This window comes from Mesoplodon bidens (genome assembly GCF_964165515.1).
Source record: "Mesoplodon bidens genome assembly, chromosome: 14".
NCBI classification, from domain to species: Eukaryota; Metazoa; Chordata; class Mammalia; order Artiodactyla; family Ziphiidae; genus Mesoplodon; species Mesoplodon bidens.
In genome coordinates this window covers 14,806,465-14,831,570 of record NC_138170.1, presented here as the reverse complement: position 1 = coordinate 14,831,570, position 25,106 = coordinate 14,806,465, and the positions used below count along the sequence as shown (strand labels likewise).

At 45.4% G+C, this 25,106-nt stretch overlaps 1 protein-coding gene across 5 annotated transcripts in view; it reads left to right on the top strand.

The window, feature by feature from the left end:
* KANSL3 (KAT8 regulatory NSL complex subunit 3) overlaps positions 1-15,510 on the top strand; it is a 42,451-nt gene extending 26,941 nt beyond the window's left edge. For 4 of the 5 annotated variants that reach the window (XM_081253481.1, XM_081253482.1, XM_081253483.1 and 1 more), the window contains 10 exons: positions 544-607; positions 1,041-1,241; positions 1,449-1,605; positions 4,558-4,749; positions 5,213-5,297; positions 5,590-5,720; positions 6,606-6,715; positions 7,115-7,337; positions 7,696-7,829; positions 12,962-15,510. In XM_081253481.1, the coding sequence (XP_081109607.1) occupies positions 544-607; positions 1,041-1,241; positions 1,449-1,605; positions 4,558-4,749; positions 5,213-5,297; positions 5,590-5,720; positions 6,606-6,715; positions 7,115-7,337; positions 7,696-7,829; positions 12,962-12,982 (1,318 nt within the window). In that variant the 3' untranslated portion in view covers positions 12,983-15,510. Of the gene's footprint in view, positions 1-543; positions 608-1,040; positions 1,242-1,448; positions 1,606-4,557; positions 4,750-5,212; positions 5,298-5,589; positions 5,721-6,605; positions 6,716-7,114; positions 7,338-7,695; positions 7,830-12,961 lie in introns of those variants that run through there. The other variant, XM_081253485.1, reaches the window with a different exon arrangement.
* Positions 15,511-25,106: the final 9,596 nt, after the last annotated feature.

The window sequence follows — 25,106 nt, the reverse complement described above, 5'->3', positions numbered from 1 at the left end:
CCCTGTTTCTCTCTCTGCTGAGACCCCCAGTCAGAAGCCAGGGGGTTTAAGGCTGGCTGGCTTTCAAAGAGGAGAATGCAGAAACTGTGGTCAGTTTCTGTCATCCCTTTAGAACTAACCTGTGGCCACCTTATCTTCCCTCCTGCTAATCTCATTTCAGTAGCACCCAGTAATCTTTTCAATAGCACCCAGTAATCTCAGGGTTTGGGTCTCTGTTGGAGTGGAGATGAGGTCTTAGCAATCAGATAGAGTATACCTGTGAAGCCATAGGTATAGGACTTCTGAAGTATACCATCCCGGGTACTTTCCATGTATTCTTTGGTTCTTTACAAATGTTGTTTTGTGTCATCCCCATTAACTCCATGAGTGAGGTGTTATGGTTCCCCATTTTTCAGATGTGGAAACTGAGGTTCAGAGAGGCTGCAGACCTGCCTGAGGGCTAACATAGTCTTCCTTCTTGGGTCTAGAGAATAACCAACACAGAAGAGAAATGGTGCTGTGGAATGTTTGGAAAGTAAACATTTCCTCTTTTTTGTCTCTTAGAATAAGCAAAGCAAAGAAGAAATCGGAAGGGTTGACTCAGAGCATGGTGGACAGATGTATTCAGGTACACAGTAGCTTTATGTGGTTTTCTCAGCTAGGCTTGCCTTTCTGTAACCTTTTAGGCTCGGTCTTGTTGGCAGCAGCCTGTTGACTAAGGAGGATGGGTATCCACTGTGGCCTCTGTTGGGCCTAAATCATAAGCAAAGGAAAGGGGGAAAGGAGAGTAACGATCTAAGACATGAGCAGAGCATTAGGGGAGGAAGCGTTCATTGGAGGAGTGGTAAAGCGTGACCACCCCAGAGTACTGCCTCACGGGTGCAGGGCGCAGGCCTCTGCCGGTCCTTGGCTGAGGCTGGGGTTTGTGCCAGGCTTTGTGTGGTAGGAGGGACCGGCACACTGACATCAAAGCTGAGGTGAATCGATTTTAGTTGGGACTGTCGGGGTGGTTCCTGTTCTCCAGACAAGGACTCAGAGGCCTTGGCCCCTCTTTACACTAGGATGAGATTGTGGACTTCCTGACTGGAGTGCTCACTCGCGCGGAGGGGCACGTGGGCTCTGAGCCTCGGGATCAGGATGCTGAGAAGAAGAAGAAGCCCCGGGACGTGGCCCGCAGAGACCTGGCCTTTGAGGTCTCTGAGCGAGGCAGTCGACCTGCGTCACCAGCTGCCAAGCTACCTGCCTCACCCTCAGGCTCGGAGGTAATGCGGAAAGGGAGGGAGTGCTTTTGCTGGGGAAGGGGGACTGAAGAGTTGGTTCCTTCGCTTCCTGGGGATGCCTGTTGGCCTTGGTGGGCCTGTGAGTTCCTACGAGGGGAATTCCTGACCAGGGAATTCCAGGGGGACTTGACGATTGACAGTCAATCTGGACGACATTGGCTTGGCCCTTGTCCTTCTTAATCTACTCAGGATCTCTCCAGTGTGTCCAGCAGCCCCACCTCCAGTCCCAAGACCAAGGTGACCACAGTGGCCTCTGCCCAGAAGTCCAGTCAGATCGGAAGCACTCAGCTGCTGAAGAGACACGTGCAGCGGACAGAGGCTGTGCTGACCCACAAACAAGCTCAAGGTATAGCTGCCTGGCCCGGTGGCCTCTCTTGGGTTCTGCCTTCTGCAGTTGATGCCATGCGGCAGTTGGAAAGTATTGGCATCTGCAGCTTTTTCCCGACATTTCTGTCCAGGCAAAATTAGGTTGAAATAAATACTGAGGGCTGTTTTCAAGGGTAAAATATCACAAAAGGTGATACTAGTGTGACTGTATAGTTCCATTAATTATAGCTTTGGCTTGGTGTTTGGGGAAGTTAGGCTTTATGAGCTGACTACACGTATATTAGCCTCAAATTTTTTACCAACTCCGGGCCCTGCCCAGCCTCTCCTGCAGTCAGGGAGCTCTTCGGGTCCCGCAGACAAGGGGATTGGCCGTGCTCATCAGATTCTAGGGCAACTGCACTGGTGTCGTGCCCGCCCTTTGTTTTGCCCTTGAAGAGTTAAGATTCCCACACTGGGACTTCCAGTGAAGTTTTTCAGGAGTCTCTGCAGATAGGTTTTCGATTAGGCTGGGAAACATTTGTTTGGTTGAAATTAGAGTTTGGAGAACAGTCAGCACAACGTAAGAAGCTGTGGAAAAGGCGTGTGCAGTGGGTGGAGAGGGGAGCAGCAGTGGCTCTACCCCTGGCCCACTTTGATCCAGTTGGGCAGCCGTGAGGCGAGGTCTCTTGGGCACTGGTGTCTGGTGATGTATCCAGGAGCGTGTATCATCTGAGGGTCTCAGGTGCCCAGGAAGAGGCAGCAGCCAGAGCTGGCTGTCAGGTGGACGCGCAGGAGACGGGAGGCTCCTGTGCTCTCTTCCCCTGCGTTTCTTTTAGTGGAGCCCAAGGATCAGGACTCAGACCCAGGCCTCTTACGAGGTTGCCCGTATGGTGGTGCTAACAGGGAGCAGAAGTGTGAGTGGGTCGGCGGAGGCGAAAAGGAGGCCAGGCCCCTCGGGTCCACGTGTGACCTGCATCCTCTTCAGTGCTGGCCGGAGCCAGGTTCCAAGTGGGCCTTGTCTTCTTGGGCTTTTGATGAAGAGAGAGCCAGCAGTTTGCCAATAATTAGTGGAGACTGTAAGGAGTTCTGGAAGGCTGACTGGTGCGCCAGGTTCGAGATGGGACCCGGAGCCTCATGGAGGAGAGCCGCAGCACAGCAGCCTGGTCTCGGCAGAGCTCGTAGGTGGGGCAGTGAGAACAGCTCATGGTTATGGGCCCTCACTGCGTGCCTCGCCCTCTTCTTGGCACTTGGCTTGCTGTTGCTCGTGGAATGTGGGCAGCGGCCGCGTGAGGCAGGTACATTTACTACCTTCCGTTTATGGGTGATTCCATGGTGCTGCTAAATGGCAGAGTCAGGTTTCAAACCCATGCAATAATTCCAGAAAAAGCCCCTGTTGACCATTTTCCAGAACATTTTCATACCTTTTTCTTACTCCTTCTCTTTTTCTCCTTTCTCTGGCTGGCTGTGATTCTGTAATTCTTTCTGATTCATTCCAGCGCAGTTTGCTGCTTTTCTGACACAAAACATGCTGGTGAGGAAAGCTCTTCCTCCCGGCACCTCCTCCTGTCTCTTTGGTGAGTATTGCTCTTTCCTCACCTTTTCACTCTCTGCTCTCTGCCGCTCTCCCCTTCTCCCTCTTATTTCTTTCCCATCCCTGCCTCTCATTTGTCTCTGTTTGGTTTCCCCCTGTTCTTTTCTCTCTGTATTTTTCCATCTTCTGTTTATTTTTCTCTGCTGACCCTTTTGCTTATTACTCCACAGTCTTTGCTTTTTCCCCCGTCTTTCTGTTTGCCTCTCTTGGTGTTTTTCTCCTTTAATCTCTTATTGTGGCTCTTGGCTCTGCTTCTCCTGTGTGTGCCTATAGGCCAGTGCCTGTGAGCCTGAATTTCCCTGTGTTTTTCTCCCTGCCTCTGGTTTCCTGCTTCCATCCTGGCCTCTGCAAGCACTTACCAAGCATAAACCTGTAACTCCTTTCCCTTTCTCCCTCCTTCCTATTCTGATTTTAGTCGATGCAGTCCTTCCTTTCAGCTGGTTGTGGCCTGACTGTGGTCTGGAGTAGCTCCCTGGGGCCCCATGGCAGCCCCCCCACCTCCCATTTCTCGTGTGACTCCTGCCTTTCCGCCCCTGATTGCCTGTGCTAAGAAGAAGGACCGGGGTGGGCTTCTAGGTTTGAAGAGGAGGGGATCCATGCGGAGACCCGAAGGATGACTTAAGAGTCGGGGGGGCTTGGCCACGTGCAGGATGAGTCTGTCTGATGCAGTGGAGGGGGAAGCCCATGTGTGAACAGGTGGCCTTTCTCTGTACTAGTACAAATGACCTGGGGGCTAGCTTGTGACATGGGCCACTGTTGCCTCTGGGCAGGAACTGTAAAGTTGTCTCGGCTGAGATAACCTGCCTAGGAGTTACTGAAAGCCAGCCTCAAGTCCTGGTGATGACCCTTCCCATTGTCCCCATTTGGCAAGCAAACCCTCAACCTTGGGCTCTGAGGGCAGGGTGGGACTCAGAGCTTTGAGGAAATCTCCCTTGTAGGGAGGACTGGGTAGCCTGCTCCTCTGTTGCTTCTCCAGAAACTGTTTGCTGCCCTCCAGCTGTGTGATGTAGGGAGGGCATGAGAATTGCCACATTCTTTGAGTCTGGGAAGCCCTGCTGAGGTCCACTGTGGTGAGTCCTCTATTGTTTGATTGGCCTTTGCCAGGCAGGGTCAGGATGTCTTCTCCTTTCTTTTTGTTTCCACCAACTCAGAGCCCCTTCCTTCCAACTCCAGGGCAGGGTAAGGGAAGGGGATGGAGCCATCTTCTGAGAGGGCCAAGGTGGAGTTGCACCGTAGGTGGGCCCGAGTGAGGCAGGACTGAAGCATTGGCATTCTCCTTGCTCGTGCTGGGATGGTTCTTCCTGGTGTTCCCACACAGCCATGCCAGTGCTGGCACTGGCTGTCAGTATCTGTCGGGCTATTTTGGATTGTGGAGAATTTCACCGCAGCTCCATTTCTTAGTTCCTGTTTCATCAGAACAAACGGAGGAAGCCGAGAAAGAGGATCTCAGGGTCCAGCTGAAGCGGCATCATCCCTCCAGTCCTCTTCCTGGCAGTAAGACCTCCAAGCGGCCGAAGATCAAGGTGTCCCTTATCTCCCAAGGGGACACAGCTGGAGGGCCTTGTACTCCTTCCCAAGGAGGAGCTCCAGAAGGTGAGTTTCTCTTGGCCTCTTTAAATAAACACTGATGGAACTGTCCCAGGCACACAGTATTGCCCTCTTGGTGGCTACTTGCTGGGCGGCTCAGCCTCGCCTTCAGCACAACAGGCGCCCGGAGAAGACAGCAAAGGTTGCACGTCGGGGGAAAGAGGGCAGCAACCTCATCTGAACTAGGATCAGGGAGGCCGAACGAGGATCCGAGGAAGCTGTGGGGTCGTTCAAAGCATCATACATTTTGTTCTTCTTTGGTTTCAATTAAAGATCATAAAATATTCCAGAAGGTTTAGAAAGTAGAAGGAAAAAATCATCCCAACTCTTCCTATTCTAATGTAGTTATCCTTCATTTTTCATCTTCCAGTCTTTTCCAAAATATCTTGGATTTAGCCTGGCCTCTGGAACCCTGAAAGGTAGGACCAAACAGGACTGACCAGTGGCCTTGGGGTTTTCTGTTTTGCAGCCGCAGGAGGGAAGCCCATCACCATGACACTGGGGCAAGCTTCCGCAGGGGCCAAGGAGCTCACAGGGCTTCTCACCACAACCAAGTGAGTCTGTCTCCCGGTCTGTCTGTTCCCTTCTTTCTCTTCACCTTTTTGCTGGTCCACTGAGTGCTTACTTAAAATTTACAGAGTCCTGTAGCTCTTGCTTCAAGGCCTGAAGTCTCTCCTTGAGGCCTGACTTTTTTAGAAAGACTAAAGGCTGGATTCAGAAAGTGGGATGAAGAAACTGAAGTTCTAGCCTTGTGTCCATTGCTGAAAGCCTTGCTGGGCCCCATTCTGGACCTTCCCTGTGTTGGCAGGGGCCTTTAGATAATGGAGCTCTTACCTTTGTCTCCAGGTCAAGTGCTGCTGAAGGGGCAGTCTCAGCCAGCCCGGCGTCCTCAGTGGTCTCTAGCAGCACTGCTCCCAGTGCCTTGCACACACTCCAGAGCCGCCTGGTGGCCACCTCTCCTGGCAGCTCCCTCCCAGGTATCTGGTAGCTCAACGTTCCCTGCCTCCCAGCGAAGTCTGTTTAGGCTGCTGCTGGAGGGTGGTCCTGGGAAAGCCTTGGGGAGCTAGATCTGGAGGAGGATGCTCTGGGTCTCAGGCTTGTTGTGGAGGCTTGGCATGGAGTTGGCATTAACTTTGAGGTAGAGGAGTTTGGGGCCTTAATATCTGCAGTGAGTAAATGTCCCAATCTGCAAGTAATGCCTCCTGTACTACAAGGAGAAATAGCTGGTGGGAAATGTATGTACTGGTTTCATTTTGGTGTTTTTAAACACATCTGGTTGAATAAAACTGGAAATGGTGCTGTACTGGGCATTAGCAAAATGAGACATTTTTCTGCCTATGCTTGTCTCCTCACTTTCTCCGCCCTCACCCTACACTGAAAGGCTAGTTGCCTGAGCCCAGCAGGGCCAAGGCACTGCAGATGCCCTGATCCTTCAAGAGGACCTTCCTCTTTGCTTTGAGGCCACTGGGCTGTGTGTAAAGTGAAGTGTAAGTCAGGTGTTCAGGATTCTTTTGGCTTAAAAAGTCCTTCCTCTTCCCTGGGAAGGTGGGATAGATTTCTGAAAAGTAGGATTCATGTTCTCCTTGGTTTTCCTAAAACTGTCCAAAATTTAGGACAGGTGGTTTGGAGCAGGTTGGGGTGTGCAGAATGAATCCAAGGCAGTGTGTCAGGAATGGTACCTTTCCTCATGTGGGCGTCCAGCGCGCGTGTTTGGGGAGCCCTTCTCGCATCTTTCTGAGAGCACTGGGAATGTCGGAGGGAAAGAGCGTTGGTGTTTTAGTTGATTATTGCGGGTGGACAGGCACAGCTGCTCGTGGAAAAGTGACTGCGCCTGTGCTGATGTCTGCTGTATCCTCTCCTAGGGGCCGCATCAGCCAGCAGCCTCCTCCAAGGCCTCAGCTTCAGCTTGCAGGATATCAGCAGCAAGACCTCTGGCCTCCCAGCAAACCCCTCTCCTGGACCAGCCCCACAGGTGCACATCTGCCTTCCACTGGGCTGGGCAGGTGTGGGAGGAGGCCTCCTCAGCTTAGTTGGTTTTGGCAGTGACGCTGGGTCAAGGAGAAATAGCCTTCTAGCTTCATGGCTGGGAACTACCAAAGGTTAAGGCTCCACCACTTACTAAGTGACCTTGGGCAAGTTTCTCGATCTCTCTGTATCTTTGTTTTCTTGTTTGTAAAATGAGAATAATGATAGTACCTCCCTCACAGAGCTGTTTTGAGGATTAAAGAAGGTAATATATGGAAAATACCTGGCAGAGTACCTTGCATGTGGTAGGCACTGAATACATGGTAGCCGTTAACAGTATGGGCCCTCCACACAACCGTTGCTGTTGGCAACAGCTTCTGATCACCTGGGCTTGTGTGTCCCACAGGCCACCAGTGTGAAGTTGCCCACCCCCATGCAGAGCCTGGGTGCCATCACCACGGGCACCAGCACCATTGTCCGTACCATTCCTGTGGCCACCACTCTCTCCTCCTTGGGTGCCACTCCTGGTGGGAAGCCCACAGCCATCCACCAGCTGCTGACCAATGGGGGCCTCGCCAAGTTGGCAAGCAGCCTTCCTGGCCTGGCTCAGATCTCTAACCAAGCTTCAGGTGAGTCTCTCATGAGAACCGTGGGGACTCCCAGATATGGGATCTTCCCCCAAGACCTTCCTATCTCTCATGGTCAAGGTATGATGTTGAACCCAACCCCACAGGGTCCTGGCCTTCGCCCTCAGGGATTCAGCTGTGTGGGTCCATCCCCCAGAGAGGTTGAGAGAACACAGGCTATTCCTGTTGCCTTTCAGACTGACTGATAGGGCATAGATGACCCAGCTGGGGAGGAGGAAGCCGAGGCGGGAGGCTGATGGGGGTATGTTACATGGGGAGGAAACTCTCCAGGAAAGGGAAGTGGAGGCTGTGACAAAAAAGCCTACTCCTCTCTCTGTCTGTCTGTCTCTCTCTCTCTCAGGCTTGAAGGTCCCCACCACCATCACTCTGACACTACGTGGCCAGCCCAGCCGAATCACCACACTGAGCCCCATGGGCTCAGGAGCAGCCCCATCAGAAGAGCCCACCTCCCAGGCGCTGCCCTCCAACTCACAGGTGAGTCTGCCTGGGAAGACCGAGGACACAGCCTCCAATATTGGGAAGCGTGGGGCCGGCTGGCCGATTGGAGGAGCTGGACTTATAGGCAGACCAGATGCACATCCACATTCAGAGTTTGTAGCTTTGTCGTTGTTGTTTTTTGTTTTTGTTTTTTGCGGTACGCGGGCCTCTCACTGTTGTGGCCTCTCCCGTCGCGGAGCACAGGCTCCGGATGCGCAGGCTCAGCGGCCATGGCTCACGGGCCCAGCTGCTCCGCGGCATGTGGGATCTTCCCGGACCGGGGCACGAACCCGTGTCCCCTGCATCGGCAGGCGGACTCCCAACCACTGCGCCACCAGGGAAGCCCTGTTTTTGTTTTTTAATTGAAGTATAGTTGATTTACAGTGTTGTGTTAGTTTCAGGTGTACAGCACAGTTATTCAGTTATACATATTCTTTTTCGGATTATTTTGCCTCATAGGTTGTTATAAAATATTGTGTGTAGTTCCCTGTGCTATACAGTAGGTCCTTGTTGGTTGGAGTTTATAGCTTTGTGACTGAGCAAGTCATGGACCTCTTTGAGTCTCCTTTTCTGTAATGCTCCCTGGATTGTTGTGAAGATTAAATATGTAAATATGTTCAGTGCCTATTTAATGTTTCTTTTTTCTTCCCCTCTCCATCGTTTTCTCCTCTCATTCTTGGTTTCATCATTCAGAGGTTGGGCAGAGGCGAATTGGCTAATACTCCTTCTTTGACCAGCAACTTTCCAGCATTGTGCCATTCCAGATCTTTGCGTTCATTGCTGTCTTTTCAGGGTACAGTTAGGTTTTTAGAGCTCTTAGCCGAGAAGTAAGTCACCATGGATTTCTCTTAGCTGATCTAATTTCCATTATGACCTTTTCAAGTAAAATGTTTCTAATCTTAAATGGTGATCTGAGAGCCACCCAAAGATCAGAGGTTAAAGAAAAAAATAGTTTGAGTCCAGTAGTGCATGTCCTTTCCTTCAGTGTCCACTTTTCAGCGGAGGCCTCCTGCCCAGGGCCCGGTGCTGTGCAGGCTGCCCTGACTGAGGGCCTGGCCCTGTGCCCTGACTCCCACCACACCGGCCCTGCCCGGGAGCTGGGCGCCTGTCCCTTCCCCGCTGTTTCAGGAGCTCTTATGCCTATTCCTCTGTAGGGGAAGATACTGCACAGAGGTTGTTCCCTGGCAATCACGGGGATCGTAGCTACCCTTCCCTGCCTTTGTGCAGAGAGGCGGAGGTGTTTTTATTTACTTTATCCCCTATTTTTTAAATTACAAAAGCAATCACTTATTTTAAATAACGCAAACATTACAGAAATAATATAATTTAGAAAATGAAAATTTCCCATGATACCACTCCCAGAGATGATATCCCCTTGTTGGTAGCTTGCTATGCATTCTTCTAGATTCTTCTTTCTATACAAAGTACTTTATTTTATTTTTTTGACAAAAATTGGATCACAGAGCATGGCTGTTTGGTAACTAGCCTTTTTGTACAAAACATGTTGTGACATGTTTCCCTGTTCCTTACATAGAGACCTATCTATTGCTTGTCAGTAGCTGCCTAGTATTTCACTGGGTGGATGTACAAAAACGTATTTCATCAGCTCCCGTTAGAGGGTTGGGTTATATTTTGGTTTTTGATATTGTAAATAATGGTACAGTGAATACCCTTGTTCATGATTTTTGTGTACCTCTGGGAGATTTCTACAGGTTAGAGACCAGTAAGTGCAGGGTCTGTGCATCTAACATCTGGCTAGCTGCTGACTAATTGCCCTTCAGAAGGTTTGCTCATTTACAGTTCAGGCCACAGTGATGAGAGTATCTGTTTTCCTAAGCCTTTGTCAGTTGTGGAAATCAGTATTTTTAATTTTATTAATTTGATAGGTGAAAAATGAAATTGTTTTAACGTGTATTTTCTTGATTACTTATGAGGTTGTGTGTCTTTTATGAATTGCTTGTCATATCCTATATCTGTTTAATTCATAGCAGTTGTATATATGCAGGTGTTAATCCTTTATTTATTATACAAATTGCATATATTTTATTCCAGTTAATTGTTTATTTTTTTTCCTCTCTGTTGAAGTATTAAGTGCTTGTCTTTTAAGTTTTGTTTCTGGATCTTTTATCAAACAGGCATTAAAAATTTTTATGTAGTAAAATCTTCAAATTCTTCCCTTTATGGCTCCAAAGTTTTGGGTCTTAAGAAAGCTCTTCCCATTGCAAGAATATAATCTTATTGTGTTAAACTGTGGTAAAATTTACTTACATACAATTTACCATTTTACCCTTTTCTAGGCTTACGGTTCAGTGGCATTAAATGTATTCACATTGTTGTGCAGCCATCACCACCATGCACCTCCAGGACTTTCCCATCATCCCATACTGAAACTCTCTTTTTGTGTTTTCTTATATTGCTTTTGTTCATCTGCTTACCTTTAGTTGTTCAGTCCACCTTGAATTTATTTTTTTATGCTAAATGAGGTAAGGATCTAACTTTATTGATGAGTCCATTCATCCTTCCTCTATTCATTTGAAATCAGCTGCTCTCACATTCTAGATTACTGTACACACAGGGCATGTTCTGTACCCTTGACCTGTCTGTTTCTACACAAGCTTATTGTTTGATAATGCAGGTTCTCAAGTTAAGGAAGTATATCAATTATGTTTCTAGTTTGCTAAGATCTTTATTCTCTTCCTTTCTCTTGATAATGGGTTTTAAATTTTGTTCATTGCCCTTTTGGAATCAAATGAGCTGAATGAGTATAAACATTTCCTTTTAATCAGTTAAAATGATGAATTACTTTCAAAGATTTCCTAATATCGAACTATCTAAATTCCAGATTCAGTACTTGTTCAGTATGTCCTATTCTGTTTGTTTTGCACATACCTAAATTTATTGTGCATGTATAGGAAACAAAACTCCATCAAAGGAGAACAAAAGAAAAAAAGAAAGAAGCAAAGTGCTTCAGAGGAAAAAAGCATGTCTAGTCTTGATTTGCTTTTATTTTACTTAGGATTTTGACCTCTATGTTTATTAGTAAGATTGGCCTATAGTCGTCTTCCTCTCCACCCTTGCTTTTTTGTGTGTATCCTTTCCTTGTCCAGTTGTAGAAAAGAGATAATTCTATCCTTATAGAATGAGATGGGAAACATTTTTTTCTCATATTCCAAAACATTTATATAGCACAGAAATTAACAGTTTCTTGATGGTTTGACGGAAATGACCTATAAAGCCATTTGGGCCTATTTTCAGGCAGTCTTATCCTTTGCTGGTGCCACATTTGAGGCACAGCTAGAACACAGATCCCCACCATGGGTTTCTCCTCCTCTCTTAGGTGGTCCTCTTCAGCTTGCTCTGGCCAGGGGGAGCTAGTTAGAGTTGAGAAGAGTAGAGGTCATCGAGAATCCTTTTCCATGGGTAAATTGAAGTACAGAATAAAGATCAAAATCTGACTTCTACCTGATGGTATTAACTTGAGAGCTCAGTTTTTATCTCAGTAGAATGGGTGTATAAAATTAGTAGGAGGGTTCTAGTGGTGATTGTTTTCTTTTAGACAAAGGAGGTGTTACTGGATTAAGACTTGCTGACTCAAAGGCAGTAACCTCAGTGTTCAGACTGCTAGACAGTGTGATATCAGGGAAAGTATAGGCCCTCTGTCTTCAGCTAGCTGTGTGATCCTGGGCAAATCACCTGACTTCTCTGGGCATTTTCTCTTCTAGTCTAGTGAGGAGGTTGGCATAAGTCAGTGATTGTTGTGGTGGTGAGATAGTAGGGGCTGTCTCAGAATGTCCTCAGGTGCTGGGAATATGCATTTTTAAAGGTTGAGAAACAAACCACCCATTTTTGATATTTATAAGACACCTGGAAATTTGAACACTGACTGGATAATTGTTGATATTAAGGAATTGTTAACCTTTTTAATGTGTGATAATGGTTGTAAGTTTGAAAAATAACCTTTTTTAAAATTTTGGGTTATATACTGTAATATTTATGGAGAAAATGAATTTAAAATGAAAAAAGGTTGTAAACACTGGCTAGACTTCTCTAAGTTCTTTGCAGGCACTTAATTATGTGTTTTGTTTCTGGCGGTGATGAATATTTACTGTGTGTTTCCTTTATGGAACTGGACCATTATGTACACCCTACAGCTGAGAAGCTACAGGAGGAAGGGGAGAGGCAGAGACTGTGTTGTGCCCTGCAGCGGGGTCCTGGGAATGGACTCCTTGACCGTGATCACAAGGTTTTTCTCCTCTCTGGCCACACAGTGCCCTTGTCAGGCTGGCAGGCAGCCTCTAGCTGCTCCTGCAGCAGCCCTGGGCGAGCGGGCTCACTCTGGAGACCTCCTGGTCAGGATGGAGTGCTCATCTGTGCACAGCCCACCTTTGGGCAGGGTGAGGAGATGGGACGCGGATCCTTTCCAGTTTTGATTGTCAAACCCTTCTTCATTCCTCCTCTCCTGTGTCTTCCATCTTCCCCCCTTTATTGTATCCTCAGAGACCTCTTAGGAGTTTTCCAAAGGTGAAATCTAGAGAGGTGGGGAAAACCTTTGTGAAGAAAGGCCAACTCTCTCTACCTTGCTTCCTTCTTCCTAAGCTGCAGGGCTCAACAATCCATGGCATCTTCCACAGCACTTAAAAAATGGACAAGACCTGAAACAATGGTAATTGTCAGTACAGTCATGGAAAACTTCGCTTCAGCTCTATCACCCTTAATGATTGACCTGTTTCCTTTTTCCTGCAGTCTTATCTTGTTCTTGTACACAATAACGAGCTAATGTTTGTGGTTGAACACAGACTGTAGGTGCTTTATGCAGTTTGTCTCATTTAATCTCACAACAACCCTGGGGAGGAGATGCTGTCTTCTCTGTCTCACAGAGGGGGGAAAGGAGGCTCAGAGAATGTAAGTCACTTGCCCTAAAAAGTAGTAGAGGTGGGTCTCTACCTCCAGAGTCCATGTTCTATTCATCACTTGGCTGCTAGAACACATATCCTTGTGTATCCAGCTTTTTCCCTGTTGAGCATCATTTCTTCGGAATAAATTCTCAGGAGTGGGATATTGGGTCAGAGGGTCTGTATGTGTTAACCTGGCAAACTTCTGACCCTTGTTCCCTACCTCTCCTGCCACAGCGCCTGCCTCCAGCTCCCTGAAGATGCCACGCGATACGTCCTCCTTTACCAGGTTGGTGACGGCTTCTGCACAGTGAGGCCTGGCACGTGTGCTGTCCTGCTGAGCTGTACACTTGTTTGAAGACCTCTTTAAGACAGTGATTTTTGCCTCTCTGCCAACTGTCTTCAGGGTTGGGCCTCTGTGTCTTACGTAACCATTAGACAAGGTGATATGGCTCCAGCAGCAGGGGCCTTGTCCTTCAGCATCTGCAGGTCTGGTTTCCAGAATCTCCAGGTCCTCAGCAGATCTGGCCGTGTATGGATTGGAGGCACTTCTTCCCCAACATTAGCTGTAACTTGACCCAAGTAGCAGTGTTGGACTGTTCACTGCATTTTAATAAAGGAGCTCCTCTTCGAAGTCTGTACTGCCCCATGCCAAGTTGGGAGGAGACGTTCATGTGGTCTGGGGCTGCACGAGTTGGGACTGAGAGCCCTATGCTGAGGACCGGGGTCATCCTGCCCCACTGGCCAGTGGTTCAGTGCCAGAAGGGCTTGTTTTGTACATCACTGTTGCCTTCACCAAGCAGCCATGGGAGAGTGCTCCCCATGCAGCTCCCTCCTTAGGAGCCACATTGGATACTGAGTACCTGCTGACACCTGGGAACTCCTCATTTCAAACCCATGATAGGGCACAGAGAACTGGGCTGTCATCTTTCAGTCCCTTTGGCCACCTATAGGTGTTGGGACCAGCCGTCGCCAGGAGGTGAAAGCTGGCTTCTTTCTTTTTTCCATCATGCTTTGGGCAGTTCTTGTATCCAGAAAGCCTGCGGGTCCAGAAAGGCTGAAGAAGAGGAAGGGAACAGCAGATGAAGTGTCTTGAAGGACATGTCAGTGGTGAAAACGATTTGGGCTTGAGGCTTTGCATCTGGTACCTAAGGAGCCATTGATTCAACTGGAGATGAGAAGAATTTGCCAAGCCAGAGGAGAGAAACCTCAGCCCCTGAAATTTCTGTCTCCAGTGCTTGGAAGTGGAACAGGGATAACTGCTAAGTTAACATCTTGGCCGTCCCGTGAAGCTCAGGCATCAGGATGACGAAGGCCATGCTTCAGTGTTTCTGTTTCAGCTCTGTGCAACTTTTCGTCTTCTTGCTTAGACGTGGGAAAATTATTGGTATTGACTCTGCTGTGCAGGGCTCTTGGTAGCAGCCTGAGCCCTGGAGGTGGAGGTCCCTGGAGAAGTCATCACTGAAGATGGAGCTCTGAGCCCCTCCTTACCTCCTCATAATACTTGTGTGCAAAAAGTATTTTGGATTTGGCTGACGACCTATCCTCCAGAGCAGGCTCCTTTCCCTTCCATACTCTAGAATGTTTCCAGCCAAGGCGATAAATAAGGCAACCCAGATATAACTCTTCAGTATCTGTACTGAAGGCAGGGAGGGCCCACAGCGTGCCGTGGCTGGACTTGTGGTCCAGGGTCCTGACCCTTATAGTGCATCGTATATCCCAACCAGGCCACCTGCATTCAACCCAGGAGCCTCACCTCCAGTATGAGTGGCAGCCAGGAGGGAGTACACAGTGTGCAGGAGTCTCAGACAAGGCCGTTTGGGGTGGTACAGGCAGTACCAAGGGAGTGTACATGATAGGAGAGGAGTGGGCAGATTATACACCGTACCCTTCCTCCCCAACCTCCTGCAGAGCTGGTCTCAGCAGTGATTCACACAGAATTAGGCTGCGTCCCTGTACTAGCTGGCAGGTAACTGCTTTCTGAAATTCAGGAGGCGTTTAGTAAGTTTGAGGAAGATATGAAATCAGAAAGAGACATCCAGTGTCGGGTTTAATAACTTTACAGGTAGGATAGTAACACACCAATAGGGGTTGAGGACAGTGAAACTGTGAGACTATGAAGTTTCAGGAATCATTCAGGACAGAGGTTCCTTAACAACCCATTCATGACTTAAGAGTGCAGTCTAGACAGCACTGGAGGGGCTGCTCCCGAAAGATACTGGCCCTGTGTGTGCTGGGGCCAAAGGAGAAACTAACGCATCATCCTGCATTTGTGGAAATCCTAGTATGCTTCCCATGGATGATTTCCTGAGGCTTGGGTTGTACACCTTAAAGAATGCCAAAACGAGAAGGGAAGTTGTAAGAACATTGATTCTTCTGCACCCTGGAGGGACAGGCTAAAGGAGGAAGTGGTTGAAGTCTATACAGTCATGTTCCCCAGTTCCATACTTCTCCAGCCACACTTCCTGAAGTGTAAAAGGAAGCTTTCCTCTGCCTGTCATGTAGCAATCCTGGAGTCCGTAACCTCAGAAGGTGATACGACTGGCCGAAAGTGTAGAAGGATCAGGAGGGCTTTAGTTGATTTCTTGGATGACATGCATGTTGATGCCGTATGGAAGATGTCCTTGTTTTGAGAAGAGGTCACTGATGGAGGAAGACCTTTCTGTCCTTGGCTCTACCACTAGAACCGTCTTGGGCTGGATGGGTTATAGAGCTGAGCTGCTGTGACGGTTCTGTTCTTTCATTAGCCAAAACAATAAAAAATAAAAATAAAATTTGGATTGCTTCAGTGTGTTTTTAGTTGACTTCTTCTGTTTTTTCTGGTAACCACCCAATTGAGTGGCACAGAAAATAAAAGCTAAGATATTGTGGTAATTCCAGTGATCATCTTACTGTTGCCTGGAGCCACGAGGTGGGTACTGTAATTCCCTCTAAGGAAATTCACTTATAAGGTGAGGAAACTGAGGCACAGAGAAGTCACACAGCAGGAAGTGGCGGAAGCAGGACTGAACCCAGGCAATCTGATACCAGTGTCTGTCTGTCTGCTCTGCACTGTGCTGGGGTTCTGAGATGGGAGACCAGAAGTGGAGACGAGCACAGGAGGTGAGGACATGGTGGCTTGGCCTTCACGTGACCCCTTTCAGTTTACCTCCCACCAAGCCTAGAGTGATTATTGCTGCCCCGGTGGGCTCTTGGCTATGGCTGAGTCAGTAGGTGGGGTCCCTCTTGAGAGATTGAAATCCCTATACCTCGATGCCCTCCAATAAATAAATAATGACTTAGAGATGAATGAATGAATGAACGAATTCCAACCTCCACATTATTTGTAAACTTGTATCCAAGAGGACCTTCCTCCTTATCCTTAAATTCCAGGTCTCTACATTAAGCATTGGAACCCTCTATGGGTGGAAACTGTAGTTCAGATATACTGGTTGGAGAGTCTGGTATGCATGAGCACTTCTTGTTTCCATCCTTAGTAGAGACCTGATCTTTCCCTCACTTTCAACTCTGGTCTCACTGACTTGGGTGGGTCAGATGAAGTGAGAGATGAGGATCAGATTGTTTAAATGATAGCTGTCTTAAACTTTAGCAGTATAGGGACAGGGCCGTAGCAAATTGCAGTGTAGCAGAAATTTTGTTACCTTTTTAATCTTCCCTTTCTACAGTATATGTTTTAGGGTTGATGGTTGCAAGAAGCAGAAACTATTCACCACCCATATTAGTTCTAAAAGAGAATATTCTCTCAATTGACATTTTCTCTGACAGACAGCCTGACAGTTTCTGCTTCTTGCCGCATGACATCAACTGACGTGGAATGGCCAGGGACCAGTTTTGATCCAGTTTTCACAGGATTTTTTTCATCCCTTTGCGTTTCTGTCTTTCAGTTCAAATTCTGAACACAGTGAACCTGATTGGTTCAGTCCCACGTATGGGTTGGTACTTCTTATCCCCTCTTATCCCAGTCTAATAATAACATCCAGAGGATGAAGTCATATGGTTCATATTATTGCCTTTCTAAGAGAGAAGGGATTTAAAGCAACAAAAACCAAACAGACTTGGGCTGTTTAGATGTGTGTGTGTGTGTGTGTGTGTGTGTTTAACTTACAGTGATAGCATAGGGAGGTCCCATGTTCACTTCATCCAGTTTCCCCCAGTACTTAAAGCTCACATAAGTATAGTACAATATCAGAACCAAAAATTGGCATCAGTATAGTATGTGCGTCTAGTTCTACGTCATTTTATCCCAGTAACCATAATCAAGATATAGAACAAATTCATCCCCACAAAGATCTCCCCCTTGCTACTCCTTTATAGTCATATCCATCCCCTTCCCCTCACCATTCCTAACCTGTAGCAACCACTAATCTTCTCTCATCTCACAGAATTGTATAAATAGAATCCTGCAGTACATTACCTTTTGAGATTGGCTTTTTTTCTACTCAGCATAATTCCCTTGGTGTCCATCCAAGATGATGTGTGTGTCAGTAGTTCATTCCTTTTTACTGCTGAATATGAATGTTCCATGGAATGGATGTACCATGGTTTCTGTAACCATTCACCTGTTGAGGGGCATCTTGATTGTTTCCAATTTGGGCCTATTGCAAATAAAGCTGCTATGAGCATTTATAAGCAGGTTTTTGTATGAACATTAGTTTTCATTTCTCTAGAATAAATGCCCAGGAGTGTGATTACTGGGTCATGTAGTAAGTTTTTATTTTTTAAAGAAACCATCAAACTGTTTTCCTAAGTAGTTGTACCATTTTATATTCCCACCAGTACTATGGGAGAGATCCAGTTTCCAGCATGTGATACTATCTCTGTTTTTATGTTTTAGCCATTTTCATAGGTGTGTTGTGATACCTTATTACGGTCTTTAAAAATTTGTTGAGGTTTGTAATACGGTCCATGATCTGGTGGTCTATCTTCGTATATTTTCTGTAGGTGCTTGAAAAGGTATTCTGTTGGGTGGTTTTTTGTAAATGTTGATAAAATTCTGTCAGTTGATGGTTTTATTGAGTTCTTACACCTTTGCTGATTTCCTGTCAAGTTGTTCTATTGGTTGCTGAGAGAGTGGTGAAATGTCCAACTATAATTGTGGAATTGTCTGTGTCTTCTTCCAGTTTTTGCTTCATGTATTTTGCAGTTCTGTTATCTGGTACATACCATTAGGTTTCTGTCTTTTTGGTGGATTGACCCTTATCATTATGTAATGTCTCTCTGTACCTGGTAATTTTTTTTGCCCTGAAGTTTATCTGACATACACATGTCACATCTGATGTCAATCTCTTGTTTTTTAATTGGTGTTTTTTTAAGACTTAATGTAATTGTAGATGTGTTAGGATTTAAGTCAGCCATTATTTTTTTACTTTTTTTTTTTTTTTTTTTTGTGGTACGCAGGCCTCTCACTGTTGTGGCCTCTCCCTTTGCGGCAGGCCCAGTGGCCATGGTTCACGGGTCCAGCCGCTCCGCGGCATGTGGGATCCTCCCAGACTGGGACACGAACCCGTGTCCCCTGCATCGGCAGGCAGACTCTCGACCACTGCGCCACCAGGGAAGCCCAAGTCAGCCGTTTTTAGTTTTTGTTTTCTGTTTGTTCTGTTTTTTGTTTTTGTGTTTCTTTTTCCTGCCTTCAGGTGATTTACTTGAACTTTTTTTTTTTTAGAATATTGTTTTGATTTATCTGTAGTATTTTTGAATGTAGTTTTTCAGTGGTTTCTCTAAATGTTGCATTACGTATACACATAAATTATTGCAATCTACTTGTATCCACACTTTACCAGTTTGAGTGATGTGTAGAAGCCTATCCTCCCTTTTTGTCCCTTTACCTTCTCCCACTTCTAATACAATTGTATATATGTTGAGAACCATGTTAGACAATATCCTAAAGTTTTGCTTCAAACATAATTTGCAAAACTCAAAAGACGGAAAATCTATTGTATTTACATACTTTTATTCTTTCCATTTCTCTTTCTTCCTTCCTGATGCTCCAAGACTCATAATTTTACCATTTCCTTTCTGTTTAGAGAACTTCCTTAGCCGTCCTTTTCAGGAAGTTCAGCTGGCAACAAAAGTTTTTGATTTTCCTTCATCTGGCAATGTCTTATTACTGAAGGATATTTTCTCTGCCTATAAAATTCTGAGTTGGCCATTCTTGTCTTTCAGCCCTTCAGAAATACTAAGCCAGTTCTTTGCTTTCTGATGAGAAATCTGCTATCATTCAAATTGTCTTTTCTCCCTATGGGTAAGGTGTTGTTTCCCTCTTTGTGCTTTCAATATTTTTTTTTTCTTTAATTCTCAGACTTGCTTATGATGTGTCTTGGCATGAATTCCTTTGGGCTTATCTTGTTAGGGTTCACTCAGCTTCTTAAATCTGTAGGCTTACGCCTTTTTGCCAAATTTGGGGAATTTTTAGCCATTATATTTCAACCCCACCCTCTTTTTCCACTTCTCTAGACGCCAGTGACATGAATGTTAGATCTTTAACATTCCCACAGGGCCATGAGAGGCTTCCATTTTTGCCCCCGCTCTATTTTCCCTCTCTTCAGATTGTGTAATTTCTACTGTCTGTCTTTAAGTTCACTAATTCTTTCCCCTGTCCCCTCTATTCTGCTATCGAGCCCATCAAGTTTTTCACTTAGGTGATTACATTTTTCAGTTCTAAAATTTCTGTTTTATTCTTTATATCTTCTATTTCTTTGCTAAGAATTTTTTTTCATTTGTCTCAGGTGTGTTTGCAATTGCTCACTGAAGCATTTTTATGATCATTGCTTTAAAATTCTTGTTAGACAGTTCTGATATCTACGGCATTGCAATGTTTACCATCTGTTGATTGTCTTTTCTCATTTAAGCTGAGATTTTGCTTGTTCTTGGTATGTCTGTTATGTGATTTTTATTGAAATCTGATGTCTTGTGTATTATCTGTGAAACTCTAGATCTTATTTAAATCATCTGTTTTAGCAGGCCTTGTTTGTGACTACTCTGGTAGGATAAAGAGGGAGCTGCTTTGATACTGCTAGGTGAGATGGAAGTCTCGAATCCCCACTCAGCTTTCATTGACACTGGGGTTGGGGTGGGAGGCGAGCTTCCCTTTACCGCTGTGTGGAGGTGAGAATTTCAGCTCCCCACTTAGCCTCTGCTGATGCTAATCCAGCTGGGGAGGGGGTACCTCGTTACTCTTTCTCACATGGCCTCGGTTCACACCTGCAGGGGTTATGTGTCATTACTCCTGGGCAGTGGCGAATGTTCTGACTCTCCAGTAGGCCTTTGCTGATGCCACTCCAGTTGGGAAGGGAGTGTGACTTCTTACCTCGAGGTGGGGTGCTTGTCCAGCCCAACCATATAATCTCCCATAACACAGTAGGGGTAGAGGTTGGAGGCCTCATCCCGTTCATTGGAACAAAAGTTTTGGTTCCCCACTGGCCTTCTTTGACACCAACCCCTAAATATCTAGACAGTTGAAGAGACAATCACCTTATAAAAAGGCAGCATGCTGGACAACATACGCCTTCTGAAGAAGATTATTGGAAGAGATGGATGAAGAAGTTAATATATGATGAATATATGTAGAGTTAAGGTTAGAAATTATCCAGATGGAACAATAAGAAAACATTAAAAAAGAACCAGATAGAAATATTAGTTATGGGAAATATATAGAATTTGGAAAAAAATAGATAAAATTAGAACAAGATAATGGGATAAAAAGTAGGAGGAATATGGCTAAAAAATGTATTAACGGCTTGGAAGGCTACAATTAGGAACATTTCCAGGAAGCATTAAGTAAAGCCAAGAAATATAGAGAGTAGAAGTAGAAATAGTACAACACAATTAAGAGTCTTGGAGAGAAAAATGAAAATAAAACTAAGGAAATAATTTTTAAAAGAATGGAGAATTTTCAGGAATTAAGAGAAAATAGGCCTCAGTTTGAAAGGGTTCACATGGAGTCCCAAAAGGAGCAATAAGGGAAACCCACGTCTATACATATTATAGTCAAAGACAGAAAATCTTAAAGGCTTCCATGGAGAAAATGCAGATCCACCACAAGGTTTGAACCAAAATCAGACTGCTGTGACACATCTCAACATGACTCTTGGATTCGAGTCACTCATTAATGCTTTTTATGCATTCAAGAAAAAGAGCATAGAATTTAAATGTAAGGACATGATAAAAATGTTCTCAGGCATACAAGGCTTCAAAAGTATGCCACATAAAGACTCACATTGAAAGAAATATTTAAAAGTGCTCAGAAACAGAGATATCAAGATGGTGGAGTAGGAAGACACAAAGCTCACCTCCCCCCATGAACACATAAAAAATACATCTACACGTGGAGCAATTCTCACTGAAAACAAACGAGACTGGCAGAAAAACTCACACAACTAACACTGCAAGAAAGATCCACATGGAATTGGGTAGGAAGGAAAGAGAAGCAGTTGGGACCTGTACCTCTGGGAGGGGACACAGAAGAGGAGGAGGATTACATGGGCTTAGAGATCCTCCCTGGGGAGTGTGCAGTTTAAACTACACATTAGGTGCTCCTGGGGTCCAACACTGGGAGGACAAGTCCCCTTAGCTGGTTTGAAAGCCAGTGGAACTGACAGCAAGGCTGTAAGAAACCAAGACTCCACTCGTGAAGAGTGTGCACATGCTTGCTTACTCCCAAAACAAGGTGGAGGAAGCAGATCGAAACTGCCTGGGGCTCTGGCTGGTTTCCTGCAACTGCCCAAGCACACGCCCCAGTCTGAGCTGAGTGCCCATTACAGCCCTGCTTACTCCGCAGTGCAGCTTTCTTACTATGGTGAAAGCTGCCAGGGGTGAGGACATGATGCAGCTGTGGGGGATGGAATTGGCTCAGACCTAACACGGCATCTGAACAAGGCAATGGCAGCCATTGCTGGGGCTTGCAGAGGCAGGAGATCAAGAGTAGTCCAGGGGCCTCTCTGGTGGTGCAGTGGTTGAGAGTCCGCCTGCGATGCAGGGGACATGGGTTTGTGCCCCGGTCTGGGAAGATCCCACATGCCGCGGAGCATGGCCTGTGAGCCATGGCCGCTGAGCCTGTGCGTCTGGAGCCTGTGCTCTGCAACGGGAGAGGCCACAACAGTGAGAGGCCCGCGTACCGCAAAAAAAAAAAAAAAAAAAAAAAAAGAGTAGTCCAGAACTCTGACTGCTAGGACCACCCCAGCCTATGCTCTGACCCCTGCCAAGGGCCTGCTCCAGCCCCTCTCACTCCAGCATTGCTTCTCTGTGGGGTAGAGGTGCCAATGCCTGGGTGAGGGAGAGCACACACTTAGAGGGAACAGAGCCAGCTTGGACCTGACCCTCAGGGCTTCTGCTTCAGCAACTTGGGACCTGCCCCCACCAGTAGGGTGATGTTGGCTACTGAGCAGAGGAGAAGCCCTGGCTCAGACTTGGCTCTGGCTCTAGCCCCTTCATCTCCAGCCCCACCTCTTACCAAGGTGGTTGCTGCCAACACACCCTGAGGGAAGATGTGACTTCTGCTCACGTCGGATCCAGCTCTCCCACCAAAGCAACTGGGCACATGCAAACTGTATAGGGACACACCCACATAAGGACACCCTTTCAAGACTGTGATAGGTAACTGTTTTACCTAATTTCATAGAGAAAGTTAAGCAAAATGAGAGGACAGGAATTTCGTTTCAAATGAAAAAAGAAAAAAAAAAGAACTAATGAAATAATCTACCAGATAAGAGTTCAAAGCATTAGTAATAACGCTAACTGAATTAGAGGAAAGAATAGATGAGCGCAGTGAAAATTTTAACAAGGAACGAGAAAATTTTAAAAAGAACCAGTCAGCACTGAAGAATACAATAACAAAAACTAGAAGGAATGAACTAGAAGGAATGAGCATCAGACTAGGTGATGCAGAATGCCTAAATGATCTGGAAGACAGAATAATGGAAGTCACCCAATCAGAAGAGCAAAAAGACAAAAAAATATTTTTAATGGCACTTTAAAAATAATTTTATTTATTTATTTGGTTGCACTGGGTCTTAACTGCAGCTCGCCGGCTCCTTAGTTGCAGCTCACAGGCTCCTTAGTTGCAGCATGTTGGCCCCTTAGTTGCAGCAGGTGGGCTCCTTAGTTGCAGCACATGGATTCCTTAGTTGTGGCATGTGAACTCTTAGTTGTGGCACGCATGTGGGATCTAGTTCCCTGACCAGAAATCTCACCCGGACCCCCTGCCTTGGGAGTGCGGAGTCTTATCCACTGCGCCACCAGGGAAGTCCCAAGAAAAATTTTTTTTAATGAAAACAGTTTAAGGAATCTCTGGGACAATATCAAGGGTACCGACATTCGCATTATAGGTATCCCAGAAGGAGAAGAGAGACAAAGGGGTCAAAAATGTATTTGATGAAATTATGGCTGAAAACTTCCTGAACTTAAAGAAGGAAACAGATGTCCAGATACAGGAAGCACAGAGGGTCCCAAACAAGATGAACCCAAACAGACCCATACCAAGACATATCATAATTAAAATGGCAAAAGTGAAAGAATTCTAAAAGCAGCAAGGGAAAAAGAGTCATAAACAAGGGAACCTCCATAAGACTATCAACTGATCTTTTTGAAACTTAAGGTAAAAGGGGAGTGGCATGATATATTTAAAGCGCTGAAAGGGAAAAACCTAATCGTAGGATGTTCTGCCCAGCAAGATTAGCATTTAGAATTGAAGGAAAGATTAAAAACAAGCAAAAACAAAAAGCTTCTCAGACAAGCAAAAGCAAAGAGTTCATCAATACTAAACCAACCCTAAAAGAAATGTTAAAGGGTCTTTTCTGTGTGGAAAAGAAAAGGCTACAAGAAGAAGTTATCTATCAGAAAGGAGAAATCCCACTAATAAAGGCAAATATATAGTAAAGGCTGTGAATCAACCACTTAAATAAGCTACTGTGAAGACTAAGAAGTAAAACTAACTCTAACTACAGTAAACAATTAAGGAATAGACATGAAGATGTAAAATATAGCACCAAAAACACAAAACGTGTGAGGAAAACACAAAATGTAGATCTTCTAGCAAGTATTTGAACTTTAACTACCAGTTTCAAACAAGTAGGTGTAGGGTCAACATGTATGAACCTCATGGTAATCACAAATCAAAAACCTACGATACTCAAAAACTAGAGAGAAAGGAACACAAGCATACCACTAAAGAAAATCATCAAATCACAGAGGAAGAAAATAAAGAAAAAGAACAGAAGAACTACAAAAACAACCAGAAAACAACAAAATGGTAGTAAGTTCATACCTATCAGTAATCACTTTAAGTGTCAATGGACCAAATGCTCCAATCAAAAGGTGTAGGGTGGCTGATTGGAATAAGAAAAAAAAAAAAGCCATCTATATGCTGCTTACAGGAGACTCACTTCATAGCTAAAGACACAGACTGAAAGTGAGGGGGATGGCAAAATATATTTCATGCAAATGGGAACGACAAGAAAGCTGGGGTAACAATACTGAGATCAGACAAAGTAGACTTTTTAAAAAGTTTATAGCAAAAGACAAGAACATTATATAATAAAAGGATCAATACAAGAAGAGGATATAACACTCATTAAAACATATGCACCTGATGACACAAACAGATGGAGAGATATACCATGTTCTTGGATTGGGAGAATCAATATGGTGAAAATGAATATAGTGCCCAAAGCAATCTACAGATTCAATGCAATCCCTATCAAATTACCAGTGGCATTTTTCACAGAATTAGAACAAAAATTTTTACAATTTGTGTGGAAACACAAAAGACCCCGAATAGCCAAAGCAATCTTGAGAAAGAAAAATGGAGCTGGAGGAATCAGGCTTTCTGACTTCAGACTATACTGCAAAGCTACAGTAATCAAGACAATATGGTACTGGCACAAAAACAGAAATAGAGATCAGTGGAACAGGATAGAAAGCCCAGAGATAAACCCACACACCTATGGTCACCTAATCTATGACAAAGGCAAGAATATACAGTGGAGAAAAGACAACCTCTTCAATAAGTGGTGCTGGGAAAACTGGACAGCTACATGTAAAAGAATGAAATTAGAACACTCCCTAACACCATATGCAAAAATAAACTAAAAATGAATTAAAGACCTAAATGTAAGGCTGGACACTATAAAACTCTTAGAGGAAAACCTGGGTAGAACACTATCTGACATAAATTGCAGCAAGATCTTTTTTGACCCACCTCCTAGAGTAATGAAAATAAAAACAAAAATAAACAAATGGGACCTAATGAAACTTAAAAGCTTTTGCACAGCAAAGAAAACCATAAACAAGATGAAAAGACAACCCTCAGAATGGGAGACAATATTTGCAAATGAAGCAACTGACGAGATTGATTTCCAAAATATACAAACAGCCCAGTGCAGCTCAA